The sequence below is a fragment of the Harpia harpyja genome, chromosome 2 (assembly GCF_026419915.1).
Source record: "Harpia harpyja isolate bHarHar1 chromosome 2, bHarHar1 primary haplotype, whole genome shotgun sequence".
Classification (NCBI taxonomy): domain Eukaryota; kingdom Metazoa; phylum Chordata; class Aves; order Accipitriformes; family Accipitridae; genus Harpia; species Harpia harpyja.
Genome location: NC_068941.1, coordinates 54,093,768 through 54,120,476, shown reverse-complemented (window position 1 = coordinate 54,120,476; position 26,709 = coordinate 54,093,768). Strand labels below are relative to the sequence as shown.

Below are 26,709 nucleotides of genomic sequence, written 5' to 3'. Positions count from 1 at the left end.
ATAAAATTCTGCATCAGGTGAGGTCCCAAAGCCGAGATGCCATGGGCTACAGTTAGCAATAAAGGCTACAGCTATATGTCTAAAAAGATTTCTTTTCCGACTCTCATCTCTGGTTGAAATCTTGGAACTGTTCTAACTAATGCCAAAAATTATGATCCCCTTTAGTGCTGTATCTCATGGTATTTGCAAAGTTCACAATTTCTCTCGCACAGACAAATTAACTTTCAGTATACTATGCGTGATAGTACTTTCATTTTTTAAATTGTTTTAGATTTGCAAGCGCTACAGGGCTTTGTGCAGCAGTTAAAATACTTTTGTATATGGAGATCATAGTATGTTATGTTAAGCTATATCCTCTAGGGATGGTCTTAGACTGCAGATCTGGCCCACCAGCAATGTTCAAAGCCACCACGGAAACCCTCAAAACCTAATCAAATACGTTTAGAAAGGCTCTGTAAGAACAAACAACTCTCCCTCTGCATCTGGGTTTATGTATGTGGAGGAGAATGAGGTAAGATTGGCTAATCATCACTTCTTAAGATGTGGTGAATGAGAAATACTGTGCATGTGGGGGTATCTATGTGTGTAGGGAATATGTACAACTATATTATGTCACAAAGCATGGAAAAATACAGCCAAAAGAGAGCTTGTATGCTCCAAGTTCATGCATAACAATTTTGCACTATTCTTTAATTTATCTTGTTATGTTTGTGCTCCTATTTGCGCTTCATTTCAGAGCTTATCTGCTGAAACTTTAGGAGCAAGCAGAAGTGTGCTATGACTCACCAAGTGACATTTTTTTAAACACTCCTACTCAGAGAAAGGTTAAACCCCTTAAAAGTATATATGAAAAGAGAAGTATTCAAGTTACTCAATATTAAATTTTTTACGTTATAGTCTTGAGAGTTGCTGCTGTTCTGTACCATACTGCAGATATGGGAGAAATAACCTAATCTATTTCAGCAGAGAAATTAGTGTTTGTTAGTATGAGACTGATGGAGGTAAATTCTGTTGTCCAGATTTCTTAATAAGAAAAAGTTACAAACTGATGAAGAATTCTGAGCTGCATCTTCTGAAATAAACACCTAAGCGTCCTCTTGTTCTAGATACTGCTCTATAAAACTGAGGATGCAAAACATTTGTCCTGTTTGTTTGAATTCCATAGATGAGTGAACACTTGGTTTAGTCCTGGTGTCCTGGAGGAATAAAATCTACGCTACTAGATGTTTATGAAAGTGTTTCTTTTGCCAGCCTTATAGCTGCAGACAAGTGAATCAAGGAAAATAACCTGAAATTAGAAAAATTGTTTCTGAATTGGTTTATCTAATACATTACTGTTTGTTAGGTATTGACAATACATTGAGTGATGTAGAAGGGAGAGAGGACAGGTTTCAATGTTTGGGGGACAGATGGCAAGCAAAATCGAGCACATAATTTTCATTTTAAGTTCTGTATCACTAGCGTGGTTTTGCACAAGGGCTGAGCTCCACCTCCTTGTAATGAGTTTAGAATAAGAGGACTAGGTAGTAAAAATGGGCATAGGATATAACTTGCAGCATCAGTTTGGAGATTTTGACATCAGCTTTTAACAATTAAAAACAGAGGTATTTTTACCCATTTGTGCAAGCGTATGGGTGTAATTTGATTGTTGACTACTAAACTCTGCTATGTATTAACAAAATGGATTTATTCAGTTATCTCTGAGTCTCCTTATCTGTGTCTTGACTGTTGAAGCAAGGCCAGCACTTTGGTGTCATTAGTAATCTCACATCACTCCCCACAGATCTTGCATTAAAATGATAGATGACTGGTTTTGAAACCCGTACTAGGGTCACATGTCTACTTCATGTGAATTGGGTAGCAATTGTATTCTTCAGGCCTGACATTTTACTATTTGATGGAAGGTGAACATTTCTAAGGACCAGCAGGAAGGTATGCTTGAGACCTTCAGTTCACTTTAAGACTGTGATGACATTTATCTCTCTCTCTCAAGCGTTGCTCCACAACCCAAGTTAATTATGTCGTCTAACTAGTTTTTCATCATTCTAATTGATTAAGTACTTGTTTGGCATTTAATCCGCCTGATTTCTGCTAGCGTTTCTTGCGCTATAACAATAACAAACCTAATCTGAAGCACACTGAATGGAACTGGTATTAAAAGTTTTCTGGAATGCATTCAGCCTTGTCCTTCTCATAATTTTTGCAGTGATGAAAAATATGGATTAGTAGTAGCCAAATGTATCTGTTTAGAGATTACCAACATTACATGTTTTTTAAATGGTGTAATCAGTTTTCAAAAATAATGCTGTTTTAAATCACCATTTCAGCCACTCTTTCCCAGAGTGATGGTTGTACCTATGACAGAATTCTAGAACTAGGCAGAATATTTAAGTTTTACTCTACAAAGCTGAGAAACTTCATGTTAGGAATCAGTACCTAGAATTGCTGCATTCCTTCTACCCACATTGTAAGAATGATAACTTTATATTCCAAGAATTTGGCTTGATGAAATCAGCTATTATTTGCCAAACACAATGAATTTTAATTCTTTAAGAACTCAATTTCACTAGCTCTCTGGATGCACCCTGAATATCTGTTCTTGTGTTGTCCATCCCTTCTTTTCTCAGGCAATCTTCTCAGTTCAAAGCCAGAAGGCTTACTAGGTTTCTCAAGTCTCCAAAATTTCTTGTTATTTTAACAATTTAGAGATCAATTTACATATTTTGGCTCAGTCATATGTAACTTTTCCTCTGGGGATTCTGAGAGGATAGCTGGTCTCAAGAACTTGGCTCCGCCTCATAATTGCATTATGATCTCCTGGTTCATGTCTTTTGCTGGAGATCTTGAATTATGACATGGATGATGAAATTCATCATGAATGATGGTTCTGTCTTCCCTTTATGTATCTGTGAAGTGAAATTACTGTTTCTTGTATGTGTATGTAAATGCACACATCTTAAACACCTGATATACTATGCTGTATAACCAGCTGTCTCACATCTGCGTGTGATTGCTTTTCATAAAATTATTTTAATAGTATTCCATTGTTCTTTTGAAGTTTCCATTGTCAAATTAGTTATCTCTAAAAATCATATCTCCTTTTACAGTCATACAGTCAATTATTGATTTTCTGATTAAGAAGTAATCTGTTCAGATTTACTCTATGGAAAGGTTTAGGGTTTTTTTCAGTTGTAGATTTGAAACATTGCTGTGACTAAGATTTGGATTTTAAGCTGCTTGACTAAGTCTCATCAGTGTTTTAACTGCAGATTTTAACAGCAGCTTCTGGCTATTTTTGTGTACCCCAGAGGTCCAGTAATGCCAAAGAGTTCTTTTGAACCATTTGGAACAAGTGATGGATATCTGTTCACATGCTTAAGATTCTTTTCTGAAATGCTTATTTGTAGGGATGGTCCCGTTGACCTCAGTAAGGTTATTTGGGTAAATTCTAGTTGATCTCAGCAAGAATTATGGAACTGGACCCCCAGTGACCTCTCATAAGTAGCACAATCTGGGTTGTGTTCCAAGTCTTCCATAAGGGCTTTAGAAGATATTTTCAGATTTTGTATTAAAATGCCAAAATGTCATTTTAATCTGATGGCTTGAAACATTTTTTGAATGATTAAAGACATCTGCCTATTCTGAGCATAGAAAATAACCATAATATTATTGGTAACAATGTGATATCTATGAGTAAATGTTGCTTTTTTAAGTAGTAATTACTGCATATAGTATATTACTGTCCTGTATTTTACATAAATTTAAAATCGCAAATGCTCTTTCCCTGCAGCTATTCCGGAGTTCCTCAGCCCTATCAAGAATGAAACCATTAGTGCTGAAGTAGGCAGGATTTTGATGTACTTCAGGAATGGATTGAAAGCTTGTGGCTAATAGGCAGTGTAGAAGAATTTGTGCAGCTGTTTAACAAAGATTGGATGCCAACATGCTTTCCATGTATCTTTAATTCAAAAACAAGTTGTAGATGCAAAAAGCCAGTGTCAGGACTAGTATAAACCTGGTGTCCTGTGACTGATTTGAAATAACAGAACATAAAGCTCATATATCATGTGGCAGTTTTCAGAAGCCCTCTCATGAGGATGTTCCCTTATACTTTTAAGGAATTACACTGAAGCCAAACAACTAGTGTGTTTTGTTTCAGTATGAAGTCATCCCTGTCCTGTTCTTGTGCTCCCAGTCTTTGTTGTTCCTCAGATTTATACCAGTTACCCTAACTATCCTTGTGTCCTCTAATGTCGAAAAGGCTGCTATGCGTACACCTTATCCAGTAGGCTGACAGGGTGCTTCCAGGGTGCTTGGAAATTCTAAGATCATCCAAACATTTTTATTAGAGGCAGTGGAGAAGATGTATTCACTCACAAGAGGCAAAGAAGTCCCCAACCTATTGCTTGCGGATCATATGAACATTCAGTATTAGTGTTTCCATTTAGCTTGCACTCCTGCCCATCTGTATATTACACTTGATTTCAAAATGATACCTGCCCCTTGACAAAAAAGAGAGCAACATTTACAGAGATTAGACTTGCAGGTCCTTTTTTCCTTTTACAAACAAAATGAACATGACGTTCTCTAGCCTCATATTTATGTGAAGTATAAAGTAGTGTGAACCTTCTCGATGCACAACTAAGATCATTAATATATGCAGTACATTATGGATATTCATCCCCAGCACACTATGGTTTCTGGCATTGCTTCCACTAGTATTTGATGCATTCATTTCTTTCATGTTTTCCTACTTTAATATAGAGCGTGGTTGATTCATTTCCTAATCCATGTGAATGTGAACTTCCTCGGGCTGCTGAAAAACTTACGCTTTTGTAATTCTCCTACACACAGCAAGAGGCAAAGGGGAAAGTTTTTTATTCATTTGGTAATCTGTTTCTTTTCTTATTTTTTTTCCTCAAATCTCAGCTTGGAAACCAGAAAGTAACTGCCCCTGTGATGGAGGTAAATGCTTCACAGACACACAGACAAACAGCAACAGAAGCTTCTCCACTGCCTCTTCCTCCTCCTGTGGTACCAGTTAACAGAGCCTCTTTCTCACCAGACAGTGGCACCCATCTAGTACCATATTCTTTGCCAACGCTTGATGATTTTTTGCCTTCACGCTTTTATAAAACCCCAGCCCTTTCACAGTTTTCATATAAATGCCCATACCTAGCTTCTGAAGGTATTATCCACAGGAATGAAACAGCCTCTGTAAGCACAGATTCTGCCATGAGTGAGTGCTCCTCCCGCACAGTGAGTGAGTCCTCCACAGCCATTCTAGATGAGCTGCAGACTTGTAGCTATGATACTACTGACTGCTCTGAAACACCTTCCCCAACCTTGAGCCAGATGTCTGCTGTGTCAGATGGCACCACGTTAACCAACACTGCTGCCACTTCTCATGTAATTATGCTTCCTTTTTTCCTCCTCCATTGTGTTCAAACAGGTTGTCAAAGGGGAAAAGAATTTAAACTTGTCTGTTATCCTGTTACACAGACAAGTATGCCATTAGTAGTTTTCTGTGTTCACAGTCTGACAGTATGTTTTGCAACAGTTGTTTAAAAAAAATCATTGGCATAGCAGATTTGGTAATAAGAAAATGATACTAAGTTGTTGCACAGTTGTATGGTCAGCTACGGTGTATCAAACACTTTGCTTAAAATAAATGAAAATAAATTCAATAAATATCTGTTCCAAATGCATTAAAAGCAAGCGGTCTGTAGAGTTTTAAGAGATTTGTTTAAAATATTGTTAGCAACGTACAGGTTTGTGGAGTTTGTAGCCTCAGGGCTACCACGATTTTTGGTTTATACTGAGGTACAGATTTCAGTAATATAACTTGTAAATTCGTAGTAAATGTTTGCAATATTTAACGCATTTTTTTCCCCAGCCATGACCACTGACTGCACGAAACTGTTTTTCTCTCCTCTAACTAACCTTTTCCTCTCCTAAGCACGGTTTCTTACAGGAGTGAACTTCATAAATAATCTTGTAGTACCCAAGTGTCTGTTATTTTTCTCTTGGTTAAGTCAAGGGAAAAAACAGCATGCTATTAGACATTTTATATGTACATTCACTTTTCTGTACCTTAGTACACTCCTATATGGTAGAAAGAAGGTATGGAATTTGGGTCAAATCCAGATCACTACTTATTTCTTTTGAGATTATCTACATGATTAAAATGAGTCAGAACAAAGCTTTCATTTAGATCGAGCAATTCATTGCTGAATTACAAAACAGAGAGATGTTCTGAAACCAAAGTTTTACTGGGTCACAACAGTGTTCAAACTTTGTACAAATACTTCAGCATGCCATCATTTTCAGGTCTGAAAAGAGCAAACAGTGTATATATTTTTAAAGTTTCATGTATATTTTATAAAAAGTATTTTGAGCCCAAACTTGCACATAGTCACCTGGAATGTCAACGATCTGTTGTCAGGGCTCTGGATGCTGTTTAAAAAAATAATATTAATAACAGGCATGTAAAAGCTGTCATTCCTAAGTCTTGTAACACAGCTCTGAAACTTTTTTTTTTTTTTAAAGAATCAGTACTGTGAATCTGCATACAGCCCAGTAGTTGTAAGCAAAGATACCGTAATCAATATAGGCTGGTCTGTGTAAATAAGGCACAATCACTACGTGACTGTTTACTAGCTATGGGAAGCATGGAACATTTATATTTTCTTCTAACCTAAAATAATTAGCTAACTGTGTGTGTTTTCTTTGAGCACCATTTTTGTAAGCTGAAGTGAACAGTCCTTCCTTCTTCCATTTTTTGGGTAGTCTCCCTGTAGAGGTGTTATGGTATGGTCAGATCTGACTACCACTTTCTCTCTTAGACATGGCAGGGATGAGCATAGCAGTTGTTCACCGTTAATGGACAAAGGATGAGTCTCCCACCAAAGGACATAAATGCCCAAACAGTCCTAAGAGCCCCACAGAAGTTAAACTGCTGGCAAGACCCACCTCTACAGTGTAGAAAAGTCTTCGTCTCCCATCCTCTGTAGAGGAGGGCAAGATGACTATAAATCTATCAGTGAAATGAGAAAATGATGGGGAAGCTGGTGGCACACACACATGTGCTGCTAGTGGCTCTACTTCTATAGTGATCTTCATTCTCAAAGGAGACTCCTGTTGTTTTTGTAGATGAAAACTGCTGAGAAAACAATAAAAGTAATACAGGATTGTGCCATCCAGCAGTGTGCCCACATAAGACAGAACCACGCTTGCAAAGACATTGGGGTTGTTTCTTTATTCTTGAGGTCCTTAATGATTGCTTAGGCAAAAAGGTTTTGCAGCACATCTTATGAGAAGAAGCAGCAGCATCAAGAAGAGCTGAATCAACAAAATTGTAAAATATTCCAGGCAAAAGGCAGAGCTAAACATAAAACTGTGGTTAATTGGCCATACTTTTAGTCACAGATTACAGCTTCTTTGAAAAACAGAAGTATGAGAATTTTAATTCTTACTTGGGCTTATGCTTAGAATTGGAGTTAAAATCAGAGAACAGCTGGTTTTGGAAACTATTTTTTCTGATTCTATTCCAATTATGAACATTTCCCTTATAAAGTAATTTTCATGGGTTCTTTATGTAGTTTAAAATTGTGGAATCTAATGGAAACTTGGAAATGGAAGTACACACTAGGTTTTTGCCTTTTCCCAAGTTCCAGGACTGTCTCAAGCTGCAAGAATTGATCCTGAGTATTTTGGCCTAATTCAATGTCTTGAGGCCAGGGGTGTGCTGTGCAGCGTTGTTGCACAAAACTGCTCAGACCTCCATAATGGGACCTCTGTCCCTTTGCTGCCTGCCTCAGCAGAAAGTTAGAAAGCAGCTCCAGTCTCAAATAGATGTTTTTCTCTGCTCTGATTCAGAAGTCCAGAGAGCTGCTTGTTCTGATGCTCAGGCAAATTAAAGGAAATGTAAATGTGGTACCTAGGAGGAATCTTTACAAGAGTTTGATTACCTAGCAGGAGAATTAGATGGCTCTGCTAGTAGTGGAGCACAGGTGAAGTATACTGGAGAAAAAAAATAAATGTAGGAGCCTAGGGAAATGAACAACAGAAAGAGATGAGGATTATCTTCCCACTAAACTGGGAAATAGGTGTGTTTTGGTGAAAGAGTTTCTCTATCACCTTATTGTCCCACAAAGGAAATTACCTAGGAAAGTAAAAGGTCTAATTCACGAATAGTCATCTTAAAGATTTTACTTCCTTGTAAAATCTGGGAACAGACTCTGTCACTTGGAACTAAAGCATCACATTCTCAGATTGAAATGTCAGTAGTTCCCAAAACTTCACAAAACTATCTTTTATAGCTAACCTTCTCACCAGTGCAAGATGCACCAGATAAACAAATGCAATAGCCACCTTCACAGAAACTTTCCTCAAAGAGAAGGTCATTAGGAACTAAGAAATTATAGCTGAGCTGATATCCTCTCTAAAACCTTCAGAAGCAAACCCAATAATGTCATATATGGACACACCACATACACATTTATGACTGATGTCCATCAGCTACTTGTGTGGGTCCTGTTTTCATTATATTGTGTACTACTTAGTTGTCGTGGTTTAACCCCAGCCAGCAACTAAACACCACGCAGCTGCTCACTCACTCCCCCTCACCCAGTGGGATCTGACTGCGGATCAGAAGATTGTAGGGTTTTTTTGTATGGAATACACCGTTGGCCAGTTTGGGTCAGGTGCCCTGGCTGTGTCCTGTGCCAACTTCTTGTGCCCCTCCAGCTTTCTCACTGGCTGGGCATGAGAAGCTGAAAAATCCTTGACATTAGTCTAAACACTACTGAGCAACAACTGAAAACATCAGTGTTATCAACATTCTTCACTCTGAACTCAAAACATAGCACTGTACCAGCTACTAGGAAGACAGTTAACTCTATCCTAGCTGAAACCAGGACATTAGTGTAAGAGCCTTACTGTCTAACCAAGCTATTTGGTAAAGCCCATCACAGGAATATTTTAATTTTTTATTACAGAAATTCATAGGAGTAGCTTTCCACTTTACAAAGAACTCACACTAGTTCTGCTCCTCTCTTCAGAGAAACAAAAGCCATAGTAAATGAGTAAGAAGGTGTAAGGTTCTGTATGTAGTTGCACCCTGTCTTCCTTAGAAACAAGCTTTCCCAAAAAGACAATAGGCAGGAAAAGAGAATGAGTGAATCCCTGAAGTAGGGTAGAGATGGCTGGCCTCATCTAGGAACCTGATCTGAAAACATGGCTTCATACCTCTTGAAATGCTATCTTTGAGCTCCTGTAGCTTTTGTATTCCCTACAGCTCCAAGTTCTTTTGGAGGGGAGGATGGTGTGAGAAAAGCCAACTTAGTTTACATTTTGGTTCTTGACTTTATTAAGAGAGGAAATGTTTAAACATGAAAGTTTTAATGGAGACATCACCACAACACAAACTTTTCAGCTCAGTTCTGAGAACAGGCATCCTTGAAATGAGAATGCCTTGGATTCATCTAGGAGTTCACATGATGTCTGCATAGGAGCCAGAATTCATTTTACTCTCTCAGCTATTGGAGGCAGAGACGTTAAAAATTTAAAATCAGATCAGTAATCTCCAAAATACAAATGTATACAAGAGGTCATGAACCATTTCATTTTTAAATGTAGAAATAACATACTTTTTAATATGTTTTTTATTTACGTGTTGCTGCTTCAGATAGTCTCATGTTTTACATTTACAGCATGTTTCAGTTCTTCTCTTTTGTTCTATAAAATTGAGCAAAATTTGTAGCACATCTGATTTTGTTCAGATTTAAAGAGGCGTTGTGCATTAAAGGAGATGTTACAGAGAGCTTCCCTCCCTTTTCTGCTGAAATATTCACTACCCGCTCGTTTCATTCAATGCTTTCCTAGTATCTGTTTTAATCCTTGCAATACTCCCCATAAAAGTGCTACAGCTCAGATGTGGGGATTCTAAGCTGGGGGCAGGGAAGCAGATTGTTTCAGAAGTACCTCTTGTGACTAAAGCCTAAATGGCTTGTGATGCTGCTATACTGCCAGTTTACTTAGCTTTCCCATTTTACTTAGTTGATTTTGTTCTGTTGTTTTGTGGTTGTGGGTTTGTTGGTTGTTTTTTTTTTTACAGGTGCTATTTATTTTTATTGTGATAGATTACATATCAGCATCCTGTAATCACTCCAGCTGGCTTCCATTTTTAAAGAAGCTTTGGCTCACTCTCTTTAGCTAGTCTTAATGAGACTTCTCCCTTCGGTCTGCACAGAAGTTCCTATTAATATCGGTAGGGCTTGAGCATGTGCATTAAGGGAATAGTGAGTGATCTGTGGCAGGCAGTGTTTGTTGCACAATGAGAGGAACTTTTACTGCCATCTTCATTTTATATTGCTGTCAGACCGCTGCAGACCTTGTTTGTGCCGTCTTCGTTGCCTTGACCGTGGTCTTTCTGTCACCTTCCCATGACTTCAGCATGCTTCACAGACAGCACATACAAGGAGAGAAGAGGGGAGGTACAAGGTACATAAGGAACACATTCTGCTCCCCTTGTGATGAGTTTTGTATTTCGGTGAATGCAGATGCCATTATGGCTAGGTACCTGACAACTGGTAATTGTTGTGTGGATGACAGTCTTGCATCACTCTTTGTTTGGGATGGCAGTCAGAGGGCTTTGTGTGTAGTTTAATGGGATATTGTTTTGTTTCTCTCAGGCTCAGATCACAGTGAATGGGAACTCTGGCACTGCTGCCAGCCCAGTGAGTCATTTTCAAAGGCCTTTTTCCCCTTCTTCAGCTTACCCTGCACCAGCTTCACTCAATTCCAACATTGTTATCATGCAGCATGGCAGGATGATGGGTAAGCCTCACACAGAATGTTTGCTTTATACATTACGCAACATATTCCAATTCATGTGGCAAAGACTGCAAACAATTGCAGAGTGCTTCACATCCGTAATGAAGGTATTGTCTGTTCATCTACCTTGGGAAGTAAATGCAAAAAAAAAAAAATAGCATTTATTATTAGATACAGTACTGATCCTGAACTGGAGTTAGTATTAAGTCTTATTACTTATTTGTGTGAGAGTGACCTCTTGCCACCTTTCTACTAGCTTTACTGAGGAAAGAGCATATATCAAAATAGCTCAACCTGTGCAGGCCCTTCAGGTTTTGCCTTCTTTAAGAAACCAAGGGCTAACTTTGTACATTGGTTCTCCCCACAACTTCTGTAATCTTCAGTAGAAACACTGCCAACAAAGGGAGGGGCTCTGGGCTTTTAAAAACCTAAAGCCATGTCAATCTATAATTTGTCTATGGGTTGGGTTTTTTTGTAGGGCATTGTTAATTTTTTTTTTAATATGTGGCCAGCCTTAGAAAGGCACTTTGCCAGTATAAACCAGTTTTGCCAGAACAATCATTTGCTTGCTGCTTTATCTACCAGTGTTTTGCATATTCAGATAAGACTATACATGCAAAATAATTTAAATGTGATGCTGGGGTTTACTTTTTTGTTGCGCATGAGGAGTTATTAGGTGACAGTTCTCGCTCTAAGACTTACGGCCTAGACAAATGCTGCTATTCCTATCATAGCGATAAGTACAAAAACTGTATATATGGGTTTCTCCACATCCCAGAATTCTAGATTCTTTAATTGCTTCCAGTTCGCTGATCTAAAGGCCTATCAATTCTGTTTTGGATACACCCGAAATAAGTGAAGTGTTTTCCCATGACTTTTACTCTTGTATGATGCTGAAGTTCTGTGTTCCACAATAACAGCCTGATTTAATTCTCCTTGCTCATGTAAAAATCCCACTGATGGCCTCAGTTTGAGGCCTATGAAGAATGAAAGATTAAATCCAAAATGTTTTCTAAATTTAACATCATGCATTTTGGGAAAAAGGCCCAAATATTCAGGCGTTTGCCACGCAGAGTTGCCCCTCACCATATATGTGTAGCACTGGTTTATTTACAGGATTTCAAACTTGAGTAAACAGCTGAAACAGCCATGCCAAATCCAGCTCTCTGCAGTAGGAGTGAGCAGAAATATTCAATTAAAATTAGAGCTGTCAGTCACAAGAGCTTCTTTTGCTGATTTATATTACAATTCAAATATTTTGCTTCAGGAGAATCAACGGATGTTAATGTCACATGAAAGGCAATTGTAATCTTCACCAGTAGTGTTAGAATATTTATTTTTACTCCCTATATTCATTTATCCTGCAGTAGAAATGTCTCACAGGCACTGTACCTGCTCTTGCAAAAAAAAAAATGCTTTGTCATAGCAACCCACTAATTTACTGAAGCATGCTGCATGTAGGACTCTTTTCCTGCATACACAAAAGAAGTACATCATGTGCAGCAGTACAAATTTTCACAGGACACATCCCAGCAGTGGGGTGGTTTTTGTGAAATAAATGACTCTGAATTTTAGAGGGAAATGGTAATAGTGACATATTAATTTCATTAATTATAAAGGCAGATTTGGGGGAGAGGGGTAGAAATACTGCAAGTCACCACAAACCAGTCCAGCCTGCACGATTCACCTAAAGTACTGTAGGTGGATCATCAGATTGCTCTACAGATACCAAGTTACTGAGGTCCATTTTTATGAATTATATGTAGAGGCACTCAAACATACCAACGTAACCTTGAGGAACAAAAATTCTACGTCGGAATTTGGTTTTTAAAAATATTCATGTATCAAAACTCAATGGTTCTAAACAGATAACATATAAGTCTTTGTGGAGGGCTGTTTGGAATCTGTTGCTGTGCTTACAGAACATCAATTTTCTATGGTTTGCCAGACTGGGGGGCGGGGGGAGAAGTTTTGAAATTATATCACTAGTTTCAAGGAATGGATAGGAAAGGTGCAAGAGTTTGGTTTATAGGAAAAAGGCTGCTGCCACTATTTCTCAATAGATTTTTGCTGGGTTTGTGGGGTTTTTTTCTTTTTTTTTGTGAACCAGATGCTGTGAAAAAGTACCTCTAATCTAAGAAGATCTGAGTTGAATAGCCTGTCTGGTCCTTAAATAAGTTAATAATTCTGTTAATGTAACATTAAGTAGGGCAAAGCCCCAGCTAAGATTATTTTTTTTGAAGTGTTGTATATATACGCAGTTAAGATCGTTGTCAGTCTTTGTACAGCATACTGAAATGGGGAAGCGTGTTATAACTGCCAAGTATGATTATTGTGTCATTATACAATATTCTGTCGTGTTATCTTTACAGAGTCCACAGAGACATACTCACAGCATGTTCAGACTGTTGGCAGCACCACCACCACGAGTACAATACCAATCTGTAGATCCTCAGAAGAAGAAAAAAAAATTACAGTCATTAAAGCTCCACATTATGCAGGGATTGGCCCGGTAGATGAATCTGGAATCCCTACAGCAATTAGAACGGTAGGAAGTTCTGGGGAATCTGTGTATGAACTCATACAATGAACTAATTGTTGGTAATGGGTTTTTCACATTCTTCTAGTCTTATATAATGCGGAATACAGTGTGCGTAATCAGCGAGCTCATGAATATAATATTGTGTGTTGACGGAAAAGGAGAATGCTGATGGGAGCATAATTGGGCAACCTCATGTTTCTAGTTTTAATTAGAAGTAGCCAAAACTTTGCGTCTCTTTCTTGCTCCTCTTGTAGTTCTTACCTTTTGGAGATACGCGGTAATTGCATTTGTTTTGTTATTTCCAAAATAAAGTTTATACATACTATATGTATGCATGTATGTAAGTATACATATATACATATGTGCATGTATATATAAAAATCTCACGCTTCTGCGTTTTTGGGGGCAGTGGTTCTCATGTAATCAGAGTAGCGTAGACATGAATAGTTTTGTTCTGATAATAATCTAAGTGACTAGCATTTTCGTGGAAGTGCAGTATATAATCATTGTGCCCTTGAGTGACATGTAGACGAATAGCGTGGAAGCCCTTTCATTGTGACTAGCCCAGTTTTGATCATCTGCCACTAGTCGCTGCTTGAGTGGTCCCAGAATGTCGAACTGAAGAGTTTTGTTTTCACTATGCTGAAGCATTCTTTCCACTCTGCTGTCAGGGCAGCCTCTTCTGGCTGGTCCAGAGAGCACAGTGGCAGCTGCGCTAGGTCTGTAAAGGAAATGCTTACTGGCCTTCCCAGCCAGAGAAGAAGTGCTGTGCTAGACGGAGAAAGAGTAAGAAGAGTGGGAGCCAGGATGAAAGCGGCAGAGCCCTTGCAGGTGAAGTCTTTGTGAGGTGCAAGGATGTAGCAGCTGTTGGATGTATCCTCTCTGCCAATACTGACATATGGGGCTGTGTTGTATTGCTAAGAACTGCTTCAATGGATTGAAAAATTAGGGGGGAAATCGGGAATTAATGGAGAAAAGCAATAGGAAAAATTCAGAATAAGTGGTAAGATGGGGACGATTTTTATAAGAATGGGGGGAAACTCTGGCATTTCTTGCTTTATTTGTGACATAAAAAGTAATACGATCACAGTCTTTTAAAAATGAAGACATTTCTTTGCAACAATGCTCTAGCTTCCTACCCCCTTTTTAAGTAAATATGTCCCTATGCTTTATATAGGATAAAGTAATTATTTTTGTTCTTTTTTTTGTAGCAGATTGATCTAATAGGGTGTATACCAGTTATCTAAGATTTTAACAGAAATCACCCTCAAGTGTGCTTAACAGAGTTGGCAATCTGCCAACCTATATTTAACTTTTGGATTGTATGGTCTGAGTCTCTCAGATTTTTTCCTAAAAACATAATGTAATTTGAATTAGGACATTTTTCAGCTGGATTTGCTCTGGGTTTTGTTATGTTTCAATTTCAAAGTATCTTATAGCTTGTAAACTTAGTATTATAGAAATGATTCTCACAATGAGATACGAGTTAAAAGATTATGCTAGCATGCGTGCGTGAGTGTGTGTCTCGTGTGCCACTTTGTGTCCTTACTCTGCTTCCTTAGGACTTACCTGGAAGTCAGATTGTTTTCAAGATATTGATTTGAGATTACCCTTTAAATGTGCGCAGGTATATCTGAGCCCTGTGTACCTCAGTTGTGTAAGAACAGAGGTGGTGTAGCTGTCAGCAGAAGACTCAAATATGCTGCACCTTGACACCTCTCAGAAGTGCAGTACTATGCAGAAACATGCAAAAGTGCTGTAACTGCATTTCCCATGAACAGTAGAAGGTAGGATATATCACTCGCTCTTTCTCCAAGGTCAGTGAGCAATCCAAATAGGCATCTTCTCCCAGAAAGTTCAGCCTCACTCCATCTGGAGAGAGAAAGAAGTTTTTGAATAAGTTGAGTTTATTGTTGCATGCAAAGTTTAAAATTTTCTTATTCTTCCATCTTTATGAAAATGGCAACAGTCTATCTATCAAAAAAGCAGTAAATGCAGATTCACGGGGGATAGGTAACATACACACTGTGTTCTAAAACACTATGCTACTCAAAGGTAAGCTTGTAAATAAGAACTTGGGAGTATCTGTATTTCAGTTCTGGAGTGCTTTTCAGGAGTAGAGAGATTTTCAAGCTGTGGTTATCTCCTCCAAGTTTGTCTTTACTCTCAGAACATGGTTTGTGACAGCTGTTTAGCCAAGGAAAGCAGTGATGTTCTCTTCTCTTTCTATTCCTGCAAACCCTCTCTGTCCAAAGCTGCTGGGAGGGGAAGGATTCCTGTAAAGCTTTCCCTTCTCTCAGAACCTCCATCCCATGTTAGCATGTTCCCTCCATACCACTTGAGCTCCTGCCAGCTCTGGGAAGTGCAAGTCTGAAGCCTGAAAATAAGTTTTGCCACCATGCCAAGCCCTGCCCCAAAGATGGTGAAATTTCAAGGCATTAAAAATGAAGTCTTTGGAAAAGAGAGGGTAAAATGCTGTTCACTCAGAAAAGCATTCAGTCAAATGGCACCACCGAAGTTTACCACCGACAGGGTCCTAGGAAAGGAAGAAACAGAGTCACAGAAAGCAGTATGACTGCACTACTTTAGACTATCCAAAATGATAGCTTCATGTCTAACTATCAAAATTAATCTGTAGACTGAAAAGGTCTTTATTTACTAAGAATGGAAAAAAAAAAATCAAGTCCCACCAGATTTCTTTTCCATAATTCGTGATGTAATATTTCAGCTAGAAGAAAAAAACCACAGAAGGTCCACTGAAAGTCATAAATGCCTCCTTTAATTGCATACTTTCTGATGGATTATTAGAATACTGCAATATTTATGGACTCTCCTAAGTACCAACTGCAGATACTTCTTATGTCCTCTTCACACTATTTGGCTGATTGTTCATTCACATATGATGATACCATGTTCCAAAATTGAATTGCAACTATAATGTATGCAAAGCAGGATGGCATCTGAATGGCTTGGTACAGTGTGAATACTGCTAATTCCTCAAACAAGTGTTGGTATGTGGGATTAGTGAATATAAATTGAGAAAATGTATTTTTAAATGAATTTATTCTATTCCTTAACTAATCCTATCTGGTTTATAATGTAAAGCCAAATTATTGGCTGAGGCTTTAAACCCCAGGGTGGGGGTTAAGGGGGAGATGATGAGAGAAAAGCGTTCAAATGTCCAGAAAGATGCTGGGAGACCTTCTTCTCTGGTCACGTGGGAGCTTCTCCATACCTGATCTATATGTGGAAGCCTCCTGTTGATTTGTGGAGGACCTGACTGATAAGGAGGATTTGGCAAAGAGATATCTATGCACCTTTGTCCCTTGACAAACAGTAGGGTCATAGCAGTAACATTTATGCAGTTTCCAATCTATTCACCTATCACTGATTTGAGGTCTGCTGGAAGTCTATTCTTGGCCCAATACAATCAGAAAGGCAGTTGCGGTATCATGGGACCATCGCAGGTTTGTAGTGCTGTAGGAAATGTGGAGTACCATGGAGGTTATGCCCATCAGCATGAATTCTTTCAGACCTTCTGGACTTCCTTGTAAACTTTTGAACATACATGATCTTGGAGCACCAAACAGCATACTTGTTTCAAATCCAGCTAAATTATTCTTACCAGAGTTCCGCTACGGTACTGTTTAATACCTTAGGGAAACAATGTTAAAATGGTCCAAATCTGCTTCTGAATAGCTTCCCTTTGGCAGAAGTCAGGAATGTTGGTAGGTGGGGGAAGGGATCTGATCTTGATGCAAAACTGTATCTCCTTCATCTCTTGCAAGCAGGTCTGGGTAAAAACCATAACCTGCTGCTTAAATTTCTTCCTTCTCCAGCAGATCCCTGAGTTCTTCAGTTGACTGTCAGCTCTTCTTTTAAACAATTTTTTTTTAATATGTCATTTAGTAGCAATTCTATGGGAACTCATATTGATTCCTTAGAAGAAGGGAGCACTTTCTGCTTAGTCCCTTACAGTAAGAGCTCACCATTGCTAACAAAACAGATTAATTATGTACAGTAACTGTAACAAGTATTTAGGGCAGAAGTGTGATTCAGTAAAGATGGCATGGAGCCAGGGGAACACACTTAGATCTGACGGTTATTTTGTAGAGGAGAATTTGTAGATTTTCACTTTTCATGGTAAAGAGGAATGGGCAGAGTGATTGCAGATTTAGTATTAGGTAATGCAAGATAATGCACATCAAGAGGGGTCTTTCGAATTGTCCCTGTGCACCATGAGGTTTGAAGATAATTTTGTATGTCCGCATTAAAACTTTTGCTTTTCTGACTACTGTGGAACAAGTAAAATTTTAGGACCCAAGAATAATAATACTGAAAACATGTTTGCCTTTGTGTTATCTCCTTTTCTGAAATACTGTCATCCTATCTCAAAGAAAATTGCAGCAAAAGAGAAAATGCGGAAGGGTAGGAGAAAAGAATAATTAGAAGCACGAGCAAGTGTTGATATGAGGAGAGTTTGGGAACTTTGGGATTGCTTAGTTTACAAAAGTAAGGATAAGTATAATTTAATGAGTGGTTATTAAAAGGTATATTGTATTCACTTTTCTCAAAATAGAAAAATAAGTTAAAATCAAGTTGCCTGGAAAGGGAATTTAAAACTGATAAAAGGAAATACTGTTTGTTTACAATCCAAACATTAACTCTTAAATATAGTGTTGTCTTAATTCTTTTCTTGGTAGTATTCCCAAGTTTTTCTGCATTACTTAACAATTACATTTTGAAGACATTTTAAGTTGTCAGGAGTTCAAAAGAATCTCTTCTTACACACTCGTAATTATTAAGGTGTTTGTATTTTCCTGTAAAGTATCTAGCATTCATTGTCGTCAAATATAGGGCACTAAGAAGATAAACTCTTGATCTGGCACTAATTCCTACGTTCCTCCTAACCATTGTACCCTCCAAGATCAGAGTCCAGAGCTGACTCAGTCTTCAGTGTTTTCCAGAATACGTTACAGGAATTCCTAGATGAAAAGCATAAATCCACCATTTGAAATAGATGGTATGAAAATGATTATATTAAATAGGGGACAACAGATAATAGATTTTGTGTCCAGAATAACATTAAATGTCTGATCACATCTGTGCACACAGGTTTGGGGTTGGTTTTTTTGTTAATTGCTAAAACTGTATTTTATTTAGACAGTTGACAGGCCGAAGGATTGGTACAAGACAATGTTCAAGCAAATCCATATGGTTCATAAGCCTGGTAAGTATACTTTTGTCTTGGCTGGGTGGTTCTCAGTGGTATTAAAAAATGTGCTTTTCTGTATTTTGATTGTCTGCTATGTGAAAATACAAGTGTTCACCAAGTGTCAGATAATTAATCAAATCAAATGGGCAAATTGGATGATAGATTTCACTGCAGAGCGAGCTATTTTCCTCTGCTAAGGCTGAAAATTTCTAATGCGTTTATTTTATTACTAAAACGAAATAAAAATTAAAGTGATTAGAATAGGTATGCAACCAGTACGATTCCATGTCACTACGGAGCTTAGTGAAGTGATCCTTGTCTCTAGTTTGAGGAATGAGAAATTGGCTACTGTAAATCTCCAACATAGCAGCTTGCTTTTGGAGAGCTCATGTGTTAGAACAGCATGGGCTAGTAAGCAGACTGTTTTGAAGATACGTTTTCTGTCTGAATTGCATTTTTCTCATAGAATGTCTTATTTGGTTTTGTTGAAATGGAGCTTTGGTGACATTACTAGCTTTAGAGTTCATGTCCTTTATCATGATTGTCACCAAGGATGTCAAGAAACCGTATAAATGGCAATTATGCTCATTACACCTCTGGAAGGAAGGAGATTATTCACCTGAGGTAGGGCTTGCATTCAGTATGGTCATACAGAATTAGTGGGAGAATAAAAAATGTAAGCAGGAAAACTTTGGCTTACAGGATCTATTTTGAACACTAGTCACGTAGTAGATATTTGAGGTTGCTTTTTGTGATAGGGACAACTTAATAGTCTCTAGCAGAGAATTGCTGACAAAGGGAAGAAATTGAGCTTGGAGAAAGGAGAACAGACAAAAAGCAATAATTTGCAATTCAGTGCTAACCAGCAAGTACACAATATGGGTGACGCGACAAGAACATACCATTTTACCAACAAGATAGTAAAGATAGCCTATGGTAAGTATAATGGGAAGAGAGAGTCTTCAGAAAACACCTATGAGATGAGGAAAAGAAATACAGCCAGTGCTTGATTGCCTACTAATCTTCTGTCTCTATTTGCAAAAACAAAGCTGCGTTGCTGTGATAAACTGGCATATATTGCACTAACCTAACATGCATATTTCTTTTTGTAGATGACGACACAGACATCTATAATACTGCATATGCATACAGTACTGGTAGGAATTATTCACTTCAAAATGAGTCTTTTGTTAATGTCAGCAAGTAACAGGGGTAGTTAACTATTCATGCTTGGTTTTATAATGCTTATATAAACACTTTTTATTGTCTTGTTTGATCTCGGTGTTTCTTCATGCCCTTTTTTCCCAAATGAAACAAAGTTTAATTTTGGTTTCATTCTTACCACAGAAATGAATTGCAGCTGTGGGCCTCTTACTGCAGATGGGATACATTGTAATACTGTAGTTTCTGATTACGTTGCATTTATTTTCACTAGTGATTGTGAGTAATGCAGCCTTTCCTACTACAAATGCTAATTACATAGATGGGAAGACAAAAAGGTTGTATTGAAAACACCATTTTAAAATATGCAGTAAGAGTGCCTAATAAAGATGACTCTGTTTTATGGTCTTGTTCGGTTTTGCTATAAGCACTGGTGTTGACGTTATTTAGCTCCAAGAAAGACATATTCCTCTAATAGAAATATAATTGTTGTGTCTTTCAGAAGATTATAACCATGTGGTAAAATTATTTAAAAGAACAAAAGTGAAAGTGTGAAAGACTATATGTGCAAAAAAACCCCAACATAGTGCCTTTTGTGAAAATACCATTCAAAATTTTGCCATTTCAGTGTTTGTCGCATTCGACATGCTCTCATACTGCATTTTGTGTACTGTTGAGAGCATTTGTTGTGGGTCAGTTGTTCAAGATCTGTTTGGACTCTTGTGATCCTCTTCAAGATACGCTATTGCCTAGTTGTCCTAGACTAACAATAATTACTAAAACAAGGGGGAAAAAAAGTGCATTTCCTGTCTCTTCTCTTCCTTCTAAATGTAGAACAACTGAGAGGCAGGATGAGCCTGGGGATTAATAACAGGCTGTCATTAACAACTCTGATGGATACATACAGCCATTAACTTCCCCCCCCCCCAAATTAATCATTAATTTATTTTAACTATACTGCACTTTATCTGTGCATTTGTACTTTTATGTAAAGTATATAAAAAGTATTCTAATGAGCTACATAGTATACAGCAACGTACATTTAAAAAGGCATTTACATATTTTTGTAACCTTGCAGCTTTATTGAGTAACTGTGGGGTTCTGTAGCATTCTGTGTTGTGTTTTATTAAAACTCATTCTCATGCTGTGACTGTTTCTGGGTTTGTTTTATATTAGGTAGCTACAGTCCATCCTTCTCTGCTCAAGCACACCCAGCTGCAAAGACGCAGACGTACAGACCATTGTCTAAAAGCGCTTCTGACAGTAGCTCCGATGCCTTTAAGGTCTCATCCCCTTTACCACCTCCACATGTGCCACCTCCAGTACCACCACATCGTCTGAGGGAAAGGTCTACACCAGAAAAGTAAGTTAGCATAGTTTCAAAAAGTGTTCTTGGTATGTACAGTAATCCAATTACAGGGTATCACAAAGGAAAAAATAGCAGCTATAGAATAATATGACTTCAAGGGCTTTATTCAAGGGACAGTCATGTGATGAGGGGTAATCTTCATCAGTAGCGTGGGTATCATGCGTGGTGCTGCCATTTTTTCAATGTGCTAAAGAAGTGCTTATTCTTACAAGTGATACCACCACGAGCATTCGTCCTGCTTGTTGTGTTTCAGAACAGACCGCGCTCTAGCAGCTGTCCCGAATAGTTAGTCTCTGAGTCGGAAATGCCATTTATGGTATCCAGTAGCAAAGAGAAAGGATCTGAATGATGTTGTAAATTGAAATTCAAGGAAGAGCAAAACTGTAAGAGCATGGCAGTCAAGCCATGTTTCCCCAGAACTCAGAAGTACTTTACATCCCCATTTTTTAAAATCTGCATCTCCATTTTGGTAGACCAAGAAGGTGTTTATAGATTAAAGGAGCATTTCAGTTTTCTCATGGTTTTCCAGCTTCAAACTTGCTGCGCAAAACCAGGTCCCAGTGGTTAGAGTCCAGTCTGGAAGATGTTAATACTTAATAACTCAGGAGAGAAATGCTTATCCTTCTGATAAAAACATGCAGAGTGCCCTGTGCACAAACTCTGTAGACTCTTCAGCAAGCAAAAAGCTTTTTCTTTAGTGTTTACATTCATGAATGCTACATGTTAATATAATACTATGTTATTACGCTTTTATATATGTATGTGTATCTATGTATGTATATATTTTATACATGAAAAGGGTCATTTTTTGTTCCATTTGTGGCTACAAGACCACCTCTCTTGGTTACACTCAAGCAACAAAACAGAATTTGCCCATTTTGTCAGCTTGGACATTGTAAACGTTTTTGTATGTAGGAATTGAATTATATTAAGCAGTTTCAAATAATTTGCAGTTTGCATAAAAGATTATGAGAAAAGAGCATACTAAGTGTTTAAGAATATGACTATGGCTTTTTAAAAAATTTGTAGATAGTGGCAATCCAAAAGGTAATTCAGCAGATACACATATTCCAGAGGAAAATGAGATTGCTGAATGGTTACTGATTTTGGCTACTCCTGTTGCTGAAGGCAGGTTGTCAAGAGGAAATGCTAGGGGTTAGAGTTGGGCTACCTCCCAAAGGCCATGAGGTTTAAATTTTGTTAGCAAGTCATACGGAAGTGTGGATTTTGTTATCAAGGCACCAAAATGTGGATCTGCTTAGCTTTGATCTCTGAAGTCATGTGAGTCATCATCCTGTGCTCGGCCAACTGCCTTGGTCACAGAAACTGAGGCCTGTTACCGTTCCTTTTGTCAAGCTTGAAAATAATTGCTTCAGCACTGAATTTTGATGTAGCCTCTCCTTTTAATCTCCTGCATGATAAGACAGGCAGTGGAAATCTATGTTCTCCAGGCCAGGGGACGCCAAACATGTTAGTTATGCTTTGCCTGCTGCTGACAACTATAGCTTGTCAGTCTTCTCCTGCCATTGGGAGAGTCTTTTTTTTAATTGCCTATAAAGCCTGAGTATTTAAAATCTCACATAAGAGGCTTAGGTCCACATGTATCACAGTTTTATAACTGGGAGGCAAGATATGGTTTGCATTAACGTATTCCATAAGGGATTACAGGCTACATGTTGTAAATTAAGTGAACCGAGTGTGAGTCACAATTTCAGTAGCATCCTTTTTTCTTCAGTGACTCCCAGGATAATGCAACTTTATCAGAACACTTCCATTTTCCTGTTCATTCTCAAAAAATACAACCTTTTCTGCTCTGAAACTGATTTTTGCCTCAGTGAAAGTAAACAATAGAGCCATGTAGAACTACTTCCCTTGAAATGTAGGGCATTTTATAAATAGATGTGTCTGTGCACTCACAAACATACTGTAAACAAAAGCTACCCCATAGATTTTTTTTTTTAAGGCACGTGATGTGCCTTATGTCAGGTCACATCAAACCAAGTCACATCAGAAAGGCTGATAGAACTGATAGAATTTAATCAGTGTACGCTCTTTCTTATTGTAAATGTAGACAACAGCTGATAGGATTTCCCCTTTCCTTTCCCCCATTCTTTGAGTTACTAGTGGGTCATTTTACACAGAGCTAAATAAAAAGATGTGTGAGCTACAGTTTTCCAAATGCAATGTGAGTAGTAACTACAAAAACTGCCACGAAAAGGTAACTCTCACTGTGATAGTAACTAGCTAACTATCCCCCAAAAGTGTGTAGGTAGCTATTAATATAACATGGTAAATTACAGAAAAAATATAGTAGGGGTTACTTCTTATACTTTGCATAGCACTTTTAAATTTAAAGCAAATTTATAATTACAGAGAAAATGGATAAATTTCCCTCCCAAAGTCAACTGCCAAATTCTTGCTCTTGTTTACCTATTCAAATTTCCAAGGAAACAGTATACTGTTTACAAGGATATTCAGGAGCAGTTCTACTACAGATCAGGATAAAAAGCATCCATTAGATTTTCACACTGTCTTTTAAAATAATTCCTCATTTTTTGTCTCAGAAAATTTTGTAACTTTTTCAATATGGACTTGCTATCTTACTGTACGATACCAAAAACATCTACCACTTGCCTATATTAGTATAGTGTATAAAACAAGTATAGAAAATTTGCAATTTGAGAAGGCACGTCATGGTATTTTGACACAGTGTCTCAGGGATGTTTTTAAACTGGTCTACCAGTTATAACAGAAGTGTGAGTTATCACATAGGCTGGACATCCCTAGTATTTTTCCTGCTGTACTGAATATACCTGCTGTAAACAGGTTAAGATGATATAGTGGTTAAAACATTGGGATGCTAGGCCAGACATTTCACAACTGAAATCTGGAAAGAGAAACCGTGCTGAAATTCATTTGGTTTTGTGTGTTTCTCTAGCATGGAGCTGTAAAGCAGATGGCGATGACAGTAAATTAACTCAATTGCTTGTATTTGTTATTTAGAAATGACTGGGATCCCCCTGACAGAAAGGTCGATACCCGCAAGTTCCGTTCTGAACCAAGAAGTATTTTTGAATATGAGCCAGGAAAGTCATCAATCCTTGAACATGAAAGACCGGTAAGACACATGAGTGAAATGGGTAATACAGTAAGAGGTTTGGTGAGAGGTCATCTTTTTATTATTTACTACTGATATAACTGCTTAGATGAATATCGAAGGTCCTTTTTCAAATATGATTTTGCAGCAATTTGTCTTTGCTCTTTCCTGACAGTTGTATTGAAAATGTGGGTTTGGCTTATTTGCTAAACTTAGATCTTCTGGTATTTCCAAGAAATCAAACCACCACTCTGCAAACCTAATGGATGATGAACAGAACTGTGAATTAATGGAAACTGTTTTTTTCTAATTGGCATGCATCTCCAGCACTCATTTTCAGTAGTATTAACAGCACATATGATATCTGATTAATTAACATATAAAAATAAACTATTCGCATTTTCAGGATGTGCCTAATTGTACAACTAAGGAGATTTTGGTCAAATACTGGTCAAGGTTGCCCAGAGAGGCTGTGGAACCTCCATTTCTGGAGGTGTTCAAGACTCACCTCGACACAGCCCTGAGCAACCTGATCTGATTTGACCTGCTTTTAGCAGGAGGTTGGACTAGATGACCTCTGGAGGTCCTTTCCAGCCTCAATTACTCTCTGATTAGTGAGTATACATTAATGTGTAATTAGAAGTCTTTATTCCTGCTTTCTGAATAATGATTGCAATGGTGGAATTTTTCACAAGTATGTCTGATAAAGCTATGCTTAATGCATACAAAATGACCATTAATGGAAGTTTTCCTTTGCTGAAAGACACATTCACCCAGCCTTTCTAATTTACCTTTGTGCTATCTCAATACTTCCTTGTTTTAGGAAAACTGTTATGTATCAATGGCAGTATTTTCTTTTCCTGGTCTTTTACTTTGAGGTTGAAATGGTTGAGGGAGTCAGTTTTAAAGAAGGGGTTTATATAATCAATACTGGATTATTATTTACTTCTGTGTTACTGCATTACATGCTTGTACACAGAATTTATTTTACTCATTTAAAATAAATTAAGGAAATAATTGAATTCCAGAATATGTAGCATGTCAACAGTGTGAAACACCTGTACTAAGCACCTTTCCCTTGCGTTTTGTGGTCTTCACAGGACTATAATTTTCATTAGCTAGAAAATATTAAGCTGTGTTTCTGCCAAATTAAGTTCTTGCAGAACTGATGCATTTTTCAAGAGGAAATTGGCATTTCTATAGGAAAGGCTAATTAATCAATATAATTAAATGGGATTTAGTATTTTTTGTGAAGATGAACTTAACAAATAACTTTATTTAAAAGGTGATGGCATTTGTTCTGAGCACTTTTTTGATTGCCGTGGCTGCATTATACACGGTGAGGTCATTTACCAGACTTTCCAATGCCAAAGAATAACAGCAGATTCAAGTTAAAAATAAGAAAATTAAAGTGATGTTTCAAGAATGGCCTTGCTTTTCTAATAAATTACATTTTCTACTAATGTAATATGAAAAAAATAATTCATATAAGAATTGCAGTGCTAATGAAAATGATCATAGATACAATTTTTCAATTTTAGCAAACTAATGAAATGACAAAAAAAGTGAGCTTTGCTGACTGTTCCTGAATCCTTTTTTTTAACTTCCTTAGGCATTTTATTTTTTATGTTCTCAATCAAGAGGTTGGGTTTTGAGCTTTGTTTGGTCCTTAATATATTTTCACAGAGAAGAGCCTTAGTCACGTTGTACTTACTGAGCAGCATCAGTCAAGGACAAGATTACACTTTATCATCTGAAGCTTAGACTAGAAGTTTAGACTTAGCTGATGTAAATACAAGGAAACATCTCTTTGTAGAATAAATTTTAAAAGCTGAGGAAATAATATTTGTGGACAGAATGGAGAGATTTTATGTTTATGTACGATTCAGAGCTATAAAAGATCAGAAAACAGGGATTAATGTAGAATAAAAGAGATAAAAGTTGGGCTGACACTAGTGTAACGTTATTAACTGATATAAAAATAGTTGAAGTTTTACCAGTCTGGAATTTCTGCTGTTGATAAAGATGATGTTTAGCTTTATGTATTTAGATACTTCCTTTGGACCGTATTACAAAAAGAAAAAGATTTGGTTTCGCTAAAGCATTTGCTTTCCTTGTGTTTGTTGAATGGGGTATTGAAAGCAAAACTCACAACTTCTTAAAGGGAGATCAGCAGAGTAGGTCAAAAGATTTTTCTGTGTGCGTAGGAAAAGCTGACATCTGAAAACGATGCATTAGTTCCAAATTCAGATGAAAACTCCAAATTCTCAACTGTGTCAGTATTGCATGAGTTAAGTCTTTCATCTTGATAATCTCAAAAGATTTTATTTTTAATGTCTGAAAAATTGTTCTGATGATACTGAAAGAAAATATTAATCAAAATATGGAATATAAAAATAAATATAGTTCATTAATATTGTGAAAGATGGACATTTATAGCACCTGAACTAGAAATTCTTACTTTGTTAGTTTTGCCAAAACCAAAAAAG

The 26,709-nt window shown here is 37.5% G+C and overlaps 1 protein-coding gene across 19 annotated transcripts in view; it reads left to right on the top strand.

Annotated features, from left to right (window-relative positions):
* The window catches only part of SORBS2 (sorbin and SH3 domain containing 2), a 190,662-nt gene that overhangs the window by 117,608 nt on the left and 46,345 nt on the right, over positions 1-26,709 (top strand). For 9 of the 19 annotated variants that reach the window (XM_052779871.1, XM_052779876.1, XM_052779873.1 and 6 more), the window contains 7 exons: positions 4,930-5,409; positions 10,695-10,839; positions 13,209-13,384; positions 18,542-18,608; positions 19,706-19,750; positions 20,931-21,117; positions 24,127-24,241. In XM_052779871.1, coding sequence (XP_052635831.1) covers positions 4,930-5,409; positions 10,695-10,839; positions 13,209-13,384; positions 18,542-18,608; positions 19,706-19,750; positions 20,931-21,117; positions 24,127-24,241 — 1,215 coding nt within the window. Of the gene's footprint in view, positions 1-4,929; positions 5,410-10,694; positions 10,840-13,208; positions 13,385-13,980; positions 14,210-18,541; positions 18,609-19,705; positions 19,751-20,930; positions 21,118-24,126; positions 24,242-26,709 lie in introns of those variants that run through there. The other 10 variants (XM_052779890.1, XM_052779880.1, XM_052779886.1 and 7 more) reach the window with 7 other exon arrangements.